Genomic DNA, 15,933 nt, shown 5'->3' with positions numbered 1-15,933 from the left:
TTCTTCAAACTGAACACCCCTCTCCCATAGTCTAACACAGCGTCAGTCTCAGCAAAGAACTGAGAACCAAGAATCAACTTTCTATTTAACCCTTGCACTACTAATGACACAGTTTCAAACTCTTCTCCATTGATTGTTACTTGCAATAAAATCTGACCAAGAATCTTAGCCACATTACTTCCGAATGCTGATGTGACTTTCATATTATTTGTTCTAAGGAACGCAGGTCTGGGGTTACTATTCTGTACTGTTTGCCACAATTCACTACTGATCGCGTTGATACTCGAACCTGAGTCCAACAAGCCAAGTACCGGTTGAGCGAACACGATAACTTCAATTTCTGGTAAAGTTATCACGTTATTTCTAACAACTAGGTCATCACTAGTATCTAATAAACTATCAAAAATAGCATTTGCTTGATCATATTCTGTTCGATTCAACAGTATTACGTTTCCATTTCTCAATCTCAATTCTAATTTCTCACTATTTGTATCAAAATTAACTAAATTTTACTTAAAATGATTTTTCTCAATAATTTACTGGCACTGATTACAATTATCACTAGCATTTACATTTACTTCTTTGACCAATGTCTCATTTTCATCTATTTCATTTCTCGAAATTTTCAGCACACATTCAGTTACATCATTCGACCTCATTGGGGTGTAATCGCTGTCCTGAGATTCCACGCTAATGGGATTCCAAATGTGTGCCGAATGTCCTCAGTTACGAGAAACATTCAGGACACGCCCATTGTTGTCGGACTGTACTTGTCTCGAAGTACTTGCCCGAGTCTCGTCTCGTGTATCGTACACTTCAAGAACTTGTATCTGTTCATCTCTACTGTTTCTCATCTGGTGGTTAGGCCTATTCCTATTGCCTCTGTTGCTACCTCTTGTACCTCGGTACGAACTAGTTCCGTTACCTCTGAATCGATTCTGTCGGGATTCATTACGAGGATTACTACTAGGCTCACAATTCTCATTAGATCGTTCTAGCCTGCCCCTACTATTTCTAGTATACGGCCCCTGCTGTGTTCTGTTACGTCTCGTATTCCGTTTGAAGTTCCCCCCTGCTGATTGATTGTTTTCTGTCACTTCAATCATGTTTATGTTTCGACGCTGCTGGTTATTACCGTTCTCCCTGTGCGTTAACTGTACTTCATTCACTAACGCGAGCAGCTCTGAGATGCTTTGTGGCTTTGCACTAATCAAACACCTACAGATCCACTGAGGAAGCTGTCTCGGTAGTAATTTCAAAAGATTTTGTTCGGACAAGGGAGGGTCCAAAACAGCATTTCTCTGCAGCTGAGTGAGAAGGTACTCACTCGGCTGTCTGAAAATTCGAGGGTCATAATGACTCATTAGCAGGGTTGCACGCAAGGACGCTAAACGATCGGAGCTTAAGTAGTTTTTCTTAAATTCCTCTATGAAACTAGTATAATCGGTGATCTTGTGTTGCATCACTTTGTACCATTGTAGACTGATTCCTCTTAACGAGCGTGTTAAGAAGCTCAGTCTATGCTCTGGCGCTACTCCAGTTAATTCGAAATAATTATCTAAATCTACTAGATAATTATGGGTAGCTGATTCGTCTTCATTCCCATTGTATGTCGGTAGTTTCAGGTCTCTGTGCAAGAACGAGTTCATTGCAGTGGCAAGTTGGGCAGCTTCGCCACTACTTTGAACTGTGTGAACGCTTCCGTGTCCTCCCACATGCGATGTTGATGGCACAGGTTCCCTACTATTACTCGACAACAGTACAGGCGGGGCTAACAAATAGCTCGTGCTGGGACCACTGTCGACAACCACTCTCTCCTCAGTTTGTTGTGTCTCGTTCTCGCTAGAACGAGACGACAACCCGTCTCGTGCAGTTAGTAGTGTCTCTATCTCGAGTCGTGAACTTTGTTTTACTTTCTGTATCTCACGAGACATTTCGTCTCGGAGATCCTTGATTTTGTCTCCCAGCTGTGCTGTGGATTCAGATCTCAGTGCAATTTCACTTTGCACTGTCTGAAGTTCAGCTCTAATTTCGGCCTTACTGCCTACAATGTCATCTATACTTCGATCGACTCTCTCCATTCGCAAGTGCATGCTCTCTACTGCATGATCTATGTCTGTTTGTTTGGTGGAGAGGTCGCCTAACCTATCACTGAGGTCCTTCGATCGATTCTCGACATCGCTGATTTGAACTGTCAGTGAACTTTGAGCATCTTTCACTGACTGTTCAACTTTTCGGATCTCACTACTACATGATGCTATCGAGACTTCATTAGACTGTACCCTGTCACTTACTTGCTCTAATGAAGCCTGTATCCTCTGACTTGTACTCACGAGCTGTGTCTGCAGCTCCATGTTGGAGGTGTCAAGTCTCCTATTGACTGAAGCAATTGACTCGTTCAATTGTTCAAACCTCTTATTGTTCTCTTCAACAAAAGAATCTATTCTCCCTACTAGAGACTTTTCAAGTTTTTCGCTATTCGATTGGATACTAGCACTCGACTGCTCAATTTTAGCCGTAATAGTATCTAGAAATCCACTTAGTAGCCTCGATAAGTCAGAAGTCGTTACGAATTGAGCTCCGGACTGCCCACTTCCGGTCTCTACGACTTGACTTCCGGTAGGTACTACATCACTTTCCCTGGGTGTTGCCTCAGCTGTGTGTTCCTGGACAGGTTGGCCACACTGTCCATCAGCTGGGTCACTGTTTTCTCTCTCAGTGACGTCACCGGAACGTAGGTGACTGTCACCGGTTCCTGAACCTACTACATCTTCAGTGATTCTTTCTACGCCTGTTTCACTATATATATTCTCTATTTCATTGTCATTCTCTATGCTATTGACGGTAACATCGGTACTAGCTCTATCTACTTCCAGCTCAATACGCTGAGCGTACACGTCAGATCTAAATTCCTCTTCCATCTTACGCGTCTGAGCTCTCGTTACCGGCATTTAATCAAAAACAAAACAAACTCTAATTTGCCTATTGGTTCTTACACACAAAATCTTTCCCCCCTAATTTTATGCAAATACACCTGACACAAAATTCTTACTCATAATAAAACACTCTTAAAAACAAATATAACACAGCATCCTTTGCAGCAATCGCCAAGGCAACATCTCATACGATGTTACAAAGGGTATGGCGCCATAAAATGACGGTGTTCATATAAACCTTCTGGATATATCAGTGATTGACAATAACAGTGATCAACTAAATTAGATACATGTGTCTGTTATTATTCTATCCTTCTCTTATTGTTCTTACACCTTTTTGTAGGGGGTAACGAGATATTTTGACCACCCTGAGGGAGGAAAAAGTTGATTCTGAGCCAAAGTTGTCACCGAAACACATGCAATACGGGATTTGTTTTCTTAAAAGAAAAACACTGAAAACTGAATGATTCCTTACTCTAATTGACCGACAGAAAACCTATATCTAGATACGTGTTTGAGTTGGTCCGGAGATACAAAGTTTACTAATGCTTGGAATACAATTCACAGCATATGATCTGACATACGATGGCTAATGGAAAAGTTTCTCCAAACTACTACTTGTAGTGGTGCTAGTGTACCGCTATTATAAAATTTGGAAGAATAGATCTTTCTATGTTTAAAATATATTTGATTTTTTATTTATGCCAATCCGCTTATTTTTCACACCAGTTTGAAAAAGTATTTTTGTATGAGAAATGAAAATGTCTCATAAGCACTTTTCGGGCAATGATTTTCTTATGATTCCAAATATAGCTTAACACCGAAATAATGCATAAAGCTATATGATTTGACTTTTTGGCAATGAACCATCATCCAATAGAACTGTGTGCAATTAACCTATATAGGGTAAAATCCATAAAATCCAACGATGTTAACGAGAGAAAAGAAGCAAGTTTATACTGTACAATTGTACATGGTACAGTACAAGATATGTTACCATTATATGGTACTTTTTTTCTTGTTTTTCAATTGGATTGTGATAAAATGGATTCTAGCGTATATTTAGTTTGGAGCAAAGATGAAAGAATACTGTATAGATGATGGTATGTCGATTCCTCACAATTGTTTGCACTGAATATCAAATACGTTTCGACATATATATATTACAACTGGAAGATTAAGAATCTCCATACTGTGGGCAAACACGAAAGAACTAGTAATAAGTGCAATATCTAGCGTAAAGCCACTGAACTAGAACAGATTATACTCCGACACTCATAACAGCGTATTCAGATCAATTGATTGCCAAATGAGAACCTCTAACCTGGTTTAGCATATTCAGCGGACATTACTCCATATGAATTTCGGTTGTGGGAATCATCAAAGAACGTGCGCATGCTACCAAGTGTAGAAGTGACGGTTACGTCCATCAAGCCCCACGCTCTGGGCTCCAAAAATTGAATAAGCCCCAACGGTGGGTGTCAATTGAATAAGGTGTGAGGAGCCCCAGGCTCGGTGACACATTAAGAATTTAATTTTCAAGCACAGGTGTGCTGAAATTTGCATACGACATGAAGTGTCAAGCATGTAAATTAGGGTGAGGCTCTGTAGAGAGAAGAGGAAGGCGTACCAGTGATGGTGAGGTGTGTCTCTCTCTCTACATTTGACAGCAGTCTTACATGAGAAGACTGTCTGTCATCGTGGGTTCCATGAACTATGAACTGTTTGGTTGCGGTAGAGACTGAGTAAAAAAAAATGTTGAGACTCTTTAAAAAACAAAAATTTAATTTTGATAGAATAATCAAAAATGCCCCTATGTAGATCTATGCTACTTTTTAAATTAAAAGAAAATCCCGATTTTGAGATCTACACAGGTCTCATAGTTCATGTTTCCCTACCCTGATTGTACGCTCTCGAAGCGACTCATGGGCTACACCAATAGTAGCGGCTCATGTAAAATGAGACTGGGTCAAATTATACCAACAGAATACATTAACAAGGAGTACTATTAGCAGTAAGTTATATGAAGTCGCCGAACGAAGTCCACCTGAAAAAGACAGAAGTTACAAAACATTTTATATATATATATATTTTTGTACTCACCAGGCAGCAAGTAAACCCTCAGGATTCGTACGGGAATTGTAGTATACAACAGACGTATAAGTAGATTTTCATAACTATTTAATATATCCTTGGCGGAATTGAAGTGAACTATTTACACTCGATTTCACAAACAACACTTGTACACGAAAAAAGAAAAAAATGATACTCGTTTAGTGGCCACTGTGTTTTACTTATACCAATAGTTCTAGTCCACGCGTGATTTAGTTTGTAGTTTTCACAGAAATGTCCTGCATGAGTCCAGTCTTCACTGTTGTCTGGATCCTCCAATCTGCACGCATTCTTCCGTATATGCGTGACGTACTTTTATCCCACATAGTACGGTTTTTGATGATCAGTCTTGAAGATCACGTTGTCTTCGTCGATCTCTGCATTGGTATCTCTCTGTTAAAAGTTGAGAGTTACTGTCATCACTATCACAGTAAAGGTGACATAGGCTCGACACGCTTTACTGGATTTTATGTGCTGTGGTGCAAAAAGTCCCACTGTTTAACTTTCACAGGTTAAAAATAAAATATTGTTTGTGGTGCACTAATTTGCGATGCACAGGTTAAAAGAAAAAAAAATAAATGTTTCTGCTGATGACAGATCTTCTAACATATTTGTGTATTAAACCCAAAACAAACTGGTTGGAAGTGTGCTCATTGTAACGGTGAGCCTTACGGTGAGTCCACCAACACACGTTACTAATCTCTTCTTAAAACGTACATGTTCTCGGTTGATAGTTGGTCTTGGTGTACAAAGAAACACCCCTAACTATATGTACGCAAATGTAACTACAGAAAGTTACTTAAAAAAAACAAAAAACTTCCGATGGGGTCATATATAGAAGATATTTCCCCTTTTTGCTATCTAAGCACTATGTTATCCTCTTCATCGCTGCTGCTATTACACTAGCAAAGACTCGATAATATAATGTCACTAAATGAAGTGTTCTATAAACTAAGAACTCAAGTGAAGCGAAGTATTACTGAGCGACGTGATGTCTCTCGATGCTCCTAACGAAGTGTCACTGAACGATGTGTCCTGTGTTCAAACTAAGAACGAAGTGTGTCGTGACCTCTCCTGCGACCATAGTTATTAGGCTCGCTGGAACTAGAAAAACCTAGACTCACCTTTAGTCTACCGGTTTTCTTATGGTCAACGTTCTCTCTCTCTTTTGGTGACAACCGAAATTCCTAAATAGGTCACCACTTTTATGCCCTAATATTACGTTTATATACAATCTCTGGTGAGTTTCACATACTTTACATGATTCTTTGATCTTTTATGAAGATTTTCATATATAACAATACATATGTTATGCACCGGAAGACTATTTAAACAATTAAGAAAACAAAACATATTAAAAAAATACATGTTCCCCCTTCCATCAAGCACTCACGTGACAGGTAGTGACATCTGTACACAAACACTGTCTGCAGCGGGGTGTAATCTCAATACAAACTTTTACTTAATTTCACTCATCCCTGCTTATTGAACACATATGCTGCAAAAACAAACCTTAGATTAATAACATTAGACAATTTACTATATAAATACATTATAATACATTACTGTCATTACCTTAGGGGTGGTTAATTAATGTATTTGTCTTCCGGATACATTGGTAGGCAGAAAGCCCCTTGCAGACGAACACCGTCCAACGAGTTCAAACAACTGCCTGTAAATAGTACTGTCAAAACGTACTGAAAGAGTACGTGATACTGTCGGACATGTGACATACCGTGTTAAATAATCATAATATATAAACGGTTGCATCCAAGAACCTTTTAAATTTGAATAAAATCAAATTTTCCAAAACCAAATCACAATTTCAAAAACATATTACTCCGCGCCGTAGCTGGCGATAGCTTCGTTTTTATCGGCCTAGAGCCGTGGCTGGGGAGGCGAGTAAGGTGACAAAATACGTCATCAAGTGAGTTTCTAGCACCTTATTGTTCCCAAAAAACAACACTACTGTGTGACTAGTATACAATAGCCATGTACACGACTGAACGGCGCTATATTGGAGAGTAGCCAACCCATCTCTCATCCACTAGTCCTTGACATACAGTTGTAGTCCTGCGTACAACTATTTCTGAATAGTCCAAAATCTAGTCTGGAAACTCATAGTAAGCTGGAAACAGTTGTACCATCTTAGTTGCTGTTCGTGTGTGTTCCGCTGGAGGCTATGAGTTCGCTGAACTTCAGGTTGAAAATTTAGAACTGCTCTCCAGAAAAAAAAAAAAAACCTCAGTACTTGAAGTTCTTCCATCTCTTCTAATGAAAATGATGTGAATTTAATACGAAGCATATACATCTTGTTGGCTTTTAACATCTAATTATGCATGATTAAATATTTAAATGAATTGATATAAAATATATGTGGTTACACATTTACATATAATTTCCATTTTGATATGCAAAGATTTTGATACGATATTTGCATATCAAAATTTAAATAACGTACGCACTAGGTCTTTACACAAGCCATGTGGATACTCACGATCTCTGAAAGCGCACTGTAAGATGTCACGGCAAAGACTCTGAAGGGCAGAAATGGCTAGATAGCGATGGACAACGAGATGTGAAGTAATATGATTTATGATTATGCCCCTACAAAGTTACAATTTTTAAAACACCTTGGGTCTTATGCAGAGTCGTTTTGAGGTATGATTAACGTCTTACTAAAGGCCTGACCACTGCAGCTAGCATATGTTAGTCAAACTCTTTAGTATGACATTAATCACGCATCAGAACGACTCTGCAAAGAGCCTCTTGTATTTTAATCTCCTTTATACACTAAGAGAATAAAGGTAGTTGACACTAAAAATAAACATATGTAGTTTATTTACGTTTGTTTACGATAGTATTATTGTAAATGTTTCTAACTACTGTATAAGAAAATTGTTACTATAGAAATATGCTTTGCGTAAACCTGTATGGTGTATGATAATCAATTAATTTTCTGTTTTGAACGTATGTTACCATAACGAAGTGAATATTAGTTGCAATACTGTAGCTACTTAGTTGAGGATAAGAGATGGCGCTGTAAACACTAAATATTGGGGAGGTTTGCCCTCATTTTATATTCAATTTTTACTATTTACAATTATTTACTTTTGACAATTTTATTATTTATTACAATCTTCACATACTGTTCTTCATTTTCAATATATTCTGCATTATTATATTACATTAATAGTGTGATAAACAATTATATTTCAAACAGGCAAAATCGGCCATCTTGGCTCATGCCGTTTTAGTACATATTTATATTTCAAACAATTTATAATTAAAACGAATATAGTGACGTAGTCCACAGGACTCTAAGGCCGGGACTTCCTTTATAAATTTCCTGTAAGGGAGGTAACTGAACTGAACTGAACAGCTACTTAATTATACTATAGAGTTGTCGAGGTCTTAACTTGACCAGTCTCCAGCCTGGCCACCAGATCGATTATCTAATCAGCTTCTGCTTAATTAAACACGTGAGTACGTGCTATAATTCATTAAATTTCTGACTGTTGTTGTATAGATTGCATTGTTTGGTAGTTATCCTATCAAATCAAATCTGTGGTGTTTAATCAGAAGTTCCAATGCTTACAAGTAGGCCATGTATGTGCAGGTGGTTCACGGTAATAATCGAATGGGTGCTATTATACTGAGATTTATCAGAACGAACAAAAGTTTTTAACTACCTCAACAACAAAACAACATGGCAGTAGCGTGTTATAAACAATTGTGTAAGTGAATAAAGTTAAAACTCGCTAAGTACGGAAAACAAACTTTGAACATGCTTTAGGCAGTTGCGAAATGTATGGGAAAAACAGTGAACATTTTCGCAACTCATTTTATAATCACAACCGAATCGCGATAGGATAATAAAGAAAACACGAAGATTCGAAGCTATGATAGGGACAATTTTCTGATGATCCCAGCCCCCACCAAGTGAACTTTGTGGTGGACAAACACTGTGTGCATGGGTTTCCTCGGGGTTCTCCCGTTTCCTCCCGCTTTCTTCATTCCACCATTTCATTTATTTCTCATAATCACTGTTTCCTTTAGCATAATTGGCATAACCGTGGGACGTAAAACTCAAAGATTTCATTTCATTTTTTTCATTTCATAAATCTTCTTCCTTTAATTTTTTAAAGAATTTGATTTACCAAATCTCCTTTATATATTTATTAAGTCTGTCTAGAGCTAGTTGATAGACCGCCAGGATGTAGACGGCGAAAAGCTAAGACTCGAGGTCGTTGATGGGCAGTGGCGTATTTACGATTTTGTTTTGGAGGCTTCGCTAACTTTAGTCTTGGTAATGTGAAAATTCTACAAGATATTTCATTTTCTTTAACATAGTAAATAAAATTTCAGGGGGGGGGCTTAAGCCCGAAAGCCCACTTTAAATATGCCACTGCTCATGGGAATGATCCAGCCAGTTGATCTCAAGACATGGACAATCAAAAATCGGTACCCTATGTATTATACCAGCGTTTCCCAACCGGTGTGCCGCGGCACACTGGTGTACCGCGAATGGACCGCTAGTGTGCCGCGAGGAAATCGAAACAAAATTATTAATTCTATAGCAACCAAATTGCAAGACAGGAAAAAAATGTATATTTTTGTATTTCACATTACTATGAATTTCTACCATGGAAAAAATTAGAGATGCAAAAAAGCCAGTTTTTTTGAATCGATGGTTTTTTTCACATAAAAAGCCGGCTTTTTTGGGAAAAAACGAGAATTTTGGAAATTTTGGCTTTTTTCATTTTCATGATTTTTCTATCTAAATAGCTTTCTTATAGTATATTCTATAGTTAGATAAGAATTCCATGCCCTAAATGCCATATTTCGCTCTGAAATTCACCATCAAGATGGGTGGAGCACATGTTTTACGAATTAAAGCTAACATGAAGAATGTAGTATTTGAAGGCAAGTTTACAGGCTATTTAACTTTATTTTAACTTTTGAGTTATCGACATTTTTTCTTCTCTAGATCATTATAGTTTGTCATCCGTGTTTCATTTCTAAGAGCTTAGTACACTAGCTTTTGGCGCAAAAGTTAAACTTATGTTTTTCTACATATCCGTCAAAGCATACGTTTTTCAATATATCCGTCAAACCGTACTTCCATATTTCTGTTATACTGTAGCTGTACAACGATTTAGCAATAATTTTCCGGATACAATCTTGAATACAAATTTATACAAATAATCAGTAGCGGATTGAAAAAAGTACTTTGGGATGGGTTTCTCTGATTGTTTCGTTTCCTAAAATATCCTAATTTTATTTGGGAGGAGCTTGAAGTTTATGAGTACAGGCATAATATTTCGTTTCGTTGATATATTTGGCGATAATCTTCCGAACAACCTTGAAGATCATTTTATACTGAGAATCAGTGGCGAATTTAGAAGAGTATTTTGGGAGGGATTTTTCTTACTAATGTTTAGTTTTTCTAAACATTCGTGATTTTTATTTGACGGGAGCTTAAAGTTTATGAGTAAAGGCATAACTAATACATATTTCCTTTGTTTTGGGGAACAGGCTTCAGTCCAAAAGACAGCCCCTCTAACCTTCGCAAAACCATCCCTGCTGGTAATTAGTAATAATAACGATTTAAAAACAATAAGAAAGGAAGTCGGCCAACTCACAGTACACGCACTATTTCTACTTCACAGACAAAATGAAGAAAAGTTTTGTCAGAATGTTCGAATGCTGGGTTGAATCCCGAACTTCCCGATAGAAGCGCAAAAGCTCCACTCAGTCATGTTTGTTATGCAGTTGTATTTATCTTAACTTAAATATATTCCGTAGCCCCCCCCCTTTTTTTGTGGTAGGGTGGGGAGAGTTCCGTAATGATATGAAGGGTGTGAGCCAAGAACATGGTAACCAACAAATTTTCAATTGCTGAGTTATGCAGCAGATAGACAGCAACGCATATCGCTTCGTTTAGTCCTTCATGTATAGTCTTATGTGAAAAATCAGCTTTCCGACTTTCAAAATGGATTGTGCAGCAAAAAATCTCTAATTTTTTAAAATAGTAAAATTGTGGGTTACTATGTTCTTCCCTCACACCCTTCATATGTTGAATCCCTCTTGTTAAAAATTCAGAAAACTTGAGAACTGAGTAAACCGTGATGGTGTTTATATAAAACTATAGAATTTCAAGAATATACAGAACCAAAAGCTCTAGACTTGCAGCCTTTAAGTGTATCATATAAATCTAAGTATTTCTCTTATGTTTTATTTTAATTTTATTTTGTTTTAAAAAGAGGGTATGGAATATTTTGAAGTAAAAATACTACATAGAATTTTGCTAGTTATTTGTGTATTTTTTAAAAGAACTATTTACTTTTAGGGTTGGCTGGTTTACACCAGCTGTTTTTTTTAAATAAACAACTGATTAAAACCCAAAAAAATAAAAAGAACGAAATATGTGAATCGTGTGAACTTCATGGTGACGTTCCCACACATAATGTAAATATGTTGAGAAGTAAAATTGTTTAAAATATATTTTCGAAATTCATGGTTTATTTTGGATGTTTTATATTATTATCGGCATCAACCACTAATTAAATGACTTTTTGTGGTATAGAGAAGCGAAACAAAATCTGCTTTATCAATTTAAAGCAGAATTTTGAAAAAAGCCCAAAATTTCCCAAGCAAAAAAGCGAAGCAGAAAAAACCGAGTTTTTTTTTACAAAAAAGCCGGATTTTTCGAGCCCTTGCATCTCTAGAAAAAATTATTGTGATTGTAATATATTATTCTACATCTATTACTGTGTAGCAGACAGTATTTCGGCTCGTACACATTTCAACGGTTAGCTGCTATGTTACGCTTCAATTGAGAGTCATACTAACACCGAGAAATGGAAGCACTTGTACGGTACGCGTCAAGTGAACGTTCGTAGAACACTTATTCGCACGTGAATGATAGAACAACACTTTGTTCAACAGCTGTGTTTTGACTTCGACGCATCGCAAGCTGTGTGATTCCAATAATGTGCACCGGTTTTGGTTAAAACAGAAAAGTTAAAAGTACAAGTCATTTGTTTGTTCGTTCGTTATTTAGTGATCTTCGTTCTTAGTGAAAGATTGGATACAGTTTTCGAAAAAGAAAGCATTTTTAAAAATCTGAGTCCTATATTTCATTGCAATTGTTTTCTATTTTAAAGGTAGAATAAAAAAATAAGCATAATGAATTAGCATAGGGGAAAACCAGTGATCGAGCTTTCATCTCTGTGAGAAGGAGATCAGTAATCACAGAAAAAAATACCATGGTATATTATATTTGCAAATAATAATAATAATAATAATATCTATGAGTGTGCCGCGAGAATTCAAGTTACACCCGTAGTGTGGCGCAAGTTGAAAAAGGTTGGGAAATGCTGTATTATACAATTAAAACTATTCCTTTAAGTATGCAACCCAACTGTATCTGAACGCTAGGTTGGTTGCATCATTCAGTTAATTTCGGTATAACCGAATTCTTTCAACGTGATGTACCGTAACACTGCTAGCTATTGTGCCAAAAGTCACTATTCGTAACGAGAAAACATAAGAAATAGTAATTTAGTTTGTCTTTAAATGAAATACGTGAAAATAAATCCATATGGGGGACAGAACACACGTTCAGAAATTGAACGAAATACTAAAATTACAACAAAATGCATCATTTAATACGTTTTCAATTAACGTATCACGTGTATTTTAAATGCATTTTTATAGTGTTTGGGGGACGGACAGAAGGAAAGAATAGGAAGTTTACAAGCATATTAATAACGGTACTTAAAAATTTAGATACTTTTCCAATTCATAAGAATATATGTATCTTTTTAAACTAGTACTTTAATTTCAGGTCTGATTTTGCAGAGTAGATTTCCTAAAAAATTACAGCTTTGAAATAGCGTCTTATAATATTATTATCTTAAAATATTCCAGGGTGGTGACGTGACCCTTCTAATGTTCTTACCAGATGGAAAGAGTGATGCTGATCACGTCCTTGCGAAAATGAGCCAAGTTCCAGTCGAATGGATCGTTTCTGAACTTCAACCGATGCATGTAAATATTACCATGCCACGGTTCTCAGTCAGTGGAAACGTTCAGCTAGTTGAACCACTTAAACAGGTATAGTATATCCGTTTCAAGCAGTGACACTCGTTTGCTTTGTAATGAAGAACGATACAGAAGTATCGCTTTACCTCGCTCCTACCCAAGTTTACAGAGTCTCAATGTTGCTTATAGTCAAAATCATTCAATCACTAGATAGTATATTTCTATTGTGTCACTCACTAAAGAAGAAAATACAAAAAGTGCCATAGAGCAGTAGTTCACTTCTTCTTCTTTTTTTTTGATTCATTGGAGTTTTGCGTTTGCGTTTATATTCTTGATGTCCTTATGTAGCACCACGGTTATTAAGGACAGACCCAATTTTTAACACATAATTGATTGATTAGTTGATTTCAGGTTTAGCGTCTTTTTCAGCAGCGAAGCTATATGAGACGGGGAGCTACAGTTTAACATGGGATCCGAACCACATGCGCTCCCGCCGGGAATCAAACCTGGGTGTTTAGACTTTACCTAACACTATTTCTATAATAAGATGATTAAAACGTACAGATTTTATGTGGGGCTATTTCTATCTTATGATAATTAATTAAAACGTACAAACTTCACGTGACGCCTTTTCTTTCTTAAAATGATTAAAACGTACAGACTTTACTAACGCTATTTCTTTCTTAAAATGATTAAAACGTACAGACTATAAGTAACGCTATTTTTTCATTAAAATTATTAAAACGGACAGACTTTACATGACACTGTTCCTTTCTTAAAATGATTAAAACGTACGGACTTTATGTTACGTTATTTCTTTCTCGAAATGATTAAAACTTACTAACTTCATGGACGTTATTTCTTTCTTAAAATAATCAAATGTGCCAACTTTACGTAACGTTATTTCTTTCTTAAAGGAGGTATTAAAAATCAGTTTCTTTACAGCTTCATTTACCATTCGTCTTTAACATATTTTTATGAAAATAAACCGAAATATTATGTAATAACTTTGAATGTTTATATACAAAAACCTTTTAAATCATTATTTCATTCTCTTTATATATTATAGCTTGGTATTAAGGATGCATTTGCAACATGGGCGGACTTCACAGGAATCACTTCTGATCCACTGTATGTCAATGATATCATGCATAGAGCTGTTTTGGAAGTCAACGAGGAGGGATCTACTGCAGCTGCAGCTACAGGTAAAAATCTTTTAGTGTTACGTCCCACGATTATACCCTTTAGTTTAAAGGAGACGGATGGTTAAGAGCCTGACTTACTAAAAATAATAGAAAATTTACCATTTTTCTTTTGCTTGTTTTTTTATAAGTGAAAGAAAATAATGAAATGAAACTTAGAAATGTTATTCTACTAACTGAAAACATGAATCTGAAGAATTTTCAGTGTTGCCAGAATAACATTTCAACCAAAATCTAAGTTAAGGCAGCGACTAGAGGAACGAACTAAACTGCATTTGATTACGTGTCACGTAGTCTTGGAATCCTCTGAACTACTTTTTAAATAACAGTTGTATTTAATTTTGTAATAAACAAAATAGCTTTAACACACAGTTATTAAAATTAAATAATAATGTTATTTAAACATTTGAACATACATTTTGCAAATTGGTGCGAATTATTGTTAAATATTGTAATGTAGCACATCCTTCTTTAAGGCGGATTAGGGTATAACGTGTGACAACAAGCAAAACTCCATGGATTGTCACAATGTAAAAGGTCGGAAATTAGAGCTAAGGTATAAAATGGAGTTAGGTGAAGAAATTAAAGAACACAAGAAACGTATTTTGTATAGTATAGATAAATGATGTAGTTGTATGTATGAATAATGAATGTTTTTCTTTAAAGACAATGGTGAGTTGTTAGATCTGTCAACTCATTGATACATTTCTACGATCAATTCTAGATAAAAGACTGATAAATGGTATTTACAATTTGATCCCGTCACAACTAGATTCTGGTTCCTTGAACAACGATTATACCCTTTATATTAAAAGAGCTGAGTGTTTAATGAAATCGAATAATTATGAAATATTTTTTGTGCTCGTCAACCGAAAATCGAATCCGAGACTACGTGCACCAAAGACACATGCATTAAACCACTAAACCAGAGAAGAGGGTAGCAAAGATATACGGAGCAGAAATCTGGCCAATAAAGAAAGGACAGAAAAAAAGGATTCCGAAATCAGAAAGCTTCGCTAGATGTGTGAGATAACAAGAAGAGATAGAGTGTCGAATGAGAGACCAAAGAGAACAACCAAGATTGTAAAGTTATCTAAGAAGATCTAAGAGAAACCTGCAGTAGTATGGACATTTAATGAGAAGAACAAAGAACTATGTGGTGAGGAGAGTGATAGTTATCTAAGTCGATGTGAAGACATGTAAAAGGAGATCAAGATCTACATAAGACTTTTTTGTAGTTTTCTCTTTCGATGCTATTAGTTTCCAATTTTGTTTGTCTTAAGGTGACGTAATAGTATGAATCATACAGCAATTTTAATGTCACACGGTTCTACTCTAAAGGTTCAGAAAAATGAATAATAATGTAAAAATTAATGGTAGGAAGATAGTGACAAGAAAACTTATATCAATGTTGGATATTACCAGTCTCATATGGCTTGAAATCGGACAGGAACTTTTCTGATCAAACATGAACGTTCTACTTCTGAGCCCAACGGGCCGTTGATGTTTTAAAATGCCTACCCAGGAACGTAAACAATTTTCATTGTTATAATATTTGGTATGTCTCTTTGTGAAATATGTCTATTTGAAAATTAATGTTTATCTATGATAAATAATGCTTCTCTTTTTCTTTA

The 15,933-nt window shown here is 36.2% G+C and overlaps 1 protein-coding gene across 1 annotated transcript in view; it reads left to right on the top strand.

The window, feature by feature from the left end:
* The window catches only part of LOC145684612 (iris-like), a 47,948-nt gene that overhangs the window by 30,596 nt on the left and 1,419 nt on the right, over window positions 1-15,933 (top strand). The window contains exons 6-7 of the mRNA XM_081756999.1: window positions 12,984-13,169; window positions 14,167-14,302. Of these exons, the coding sequence (XP_081613125.1) occupies window positions 12,984-13,169; window positions 14,167-14,302 (322 nt within the window). The remainder of the gene's footprint in view (window positions 1-12,983; window positions 13,170-14,166; window positions 14,303-15,933) is intronic.

Source organism: Thermobia domestica, chromosome 5, assembly GCF_964235325.1.
Source record: "Thermobia domestica chromosome 5, izTheDome1.hap1.1, whole genome shotgun sequence".
NCBI classification, from domain to species: Eukaryota; Metazoa; Arthropoda; class Insecta; order Zygentoma; family Lepismatidae; genus Thermobia; species Thermobia domestica.
The sequence above is the reverse complement of the archived record's forward strand: the minus strand, read 5'-3'. Positions and strand labels throughout refer to the sequence as shown.